At 41.2% G+C, this 1059-nt stretch overlaps 1 protein-coding gene across 1 annotated transcript in view; it reads right to left on the reverse strand.

Moving 5' to 3' along the window:
* Nucleotides 1-1059, reverse strand: part of LOC119593126 (cell division control protein 6 homolog) — an 8453-nt gene that overhangs the window by 3483 nt on the left and 3911 nt on the right. The window contains 4 exon segments of the mRNA XM_037942091.1: nt 31-230; nt 342-491; nt 494-569; nt 571-1055. Of these exon segments, the coding sequence (XP_037798019.1) occupies nt 31-230; nt 342-491; nt 494-569; nt 571-1055 (911 nt within the window).

The following is a 1059-nucleotide window of genomic DNA, read 5'->3' on the forward strand; positions in this document are numbered from 1 at the left end:
CAACAAACATAATATTTTGATAATGCATACCTTCATACTATCAAGAATTGAGTTTAGAGAAGCAGTTTTCCCTGTCCCAGGTGCTCCAGAAACATACAATGATCCTGGCTTGACATTTTGAAGGTGTTCTTTCAAAAAGGACTCCATATCTGCCACCTGCTTCTCTCTACACACCAGGGTAGTGGGAGTTCCAGTATTCAGACTCTGGCGAACTGCTCTGTATGCTGTAACTACATTTCACAAAAGAGAAAATATTTATTATGTGGAAACTAAAGCAAGTCATGTAATCAATATAATTAATCATACACACAAAAAAATGTGTAACCATTTGAAACACTTACCATTGGGTTTGGAGATACCCATGGCTGCATTCTTTTTATTGTTCGTGGGGCTTGCGAGCGAGAGTTTTGATATCATGGAGGAGGGACTACTAAACTTCAGGGGTGACATGGCAAGTTTCCGTGGAGTTCTGCGTGGACTCTGGGCATTTCCTGGTCTAATTTACGAGGCGATCTCCGGGGGCTACCAAAGTCCAGATTCTTTAGGGGTGACTTTACTGGTCCATCCATTAACAAGTCGTTTCAGGGGAGATTTGACTGGGCTGCTCATTCCCTTCAAGGGCGACTTAACAGACCTTTCCATTACAAGACGTTTCAGTGGGGATTTAACAGGACTGCCTAATCTTACAGACTTTGATGGAGATTTAGATGGACTTTGGAGGCTAGAAATCAGACTGCTAATATTCTTCCTGGGACTTGCAATATTGATGATATTTGATGATTTAAGGGGGCTATTTGAACCAGCATTTTGAATCTTTGCTGGTGAATTTGCAGCTGGATAAAACTTAACTGGACTTAAAGGTAAATCTTCAATGGGTTTATCTGACAATGCTTTGTGTGTGTTTTCTGAATTTTCCTGATTGGAATCTTCACTAAGAAGCTGTCGGCATACTTTAAGTGGTAACTTGACTGGGCTGGATATTGACTTTGGCAAACGAGCCAGTTCAATAACCAAGTGCTTGTTTGGGCTGCACATTAAGCCTTCTTGCTCAACTTCTGA

The sequence above is a fragment of the Penaeus monodon genome, chromosome 31 (genome assembly GCF_015228065.2).
Source record: "Penaeus monodon isolate SGIC_2016 chromosome 31, NSTDA_Pmon_1, whole genome shotgun sequence".
NCBI lineage: Eukaryota > Metazoa > Arthropoda > Malacostraca > Decapoda > Penaeidae > Penaeus > Penaeus monodon.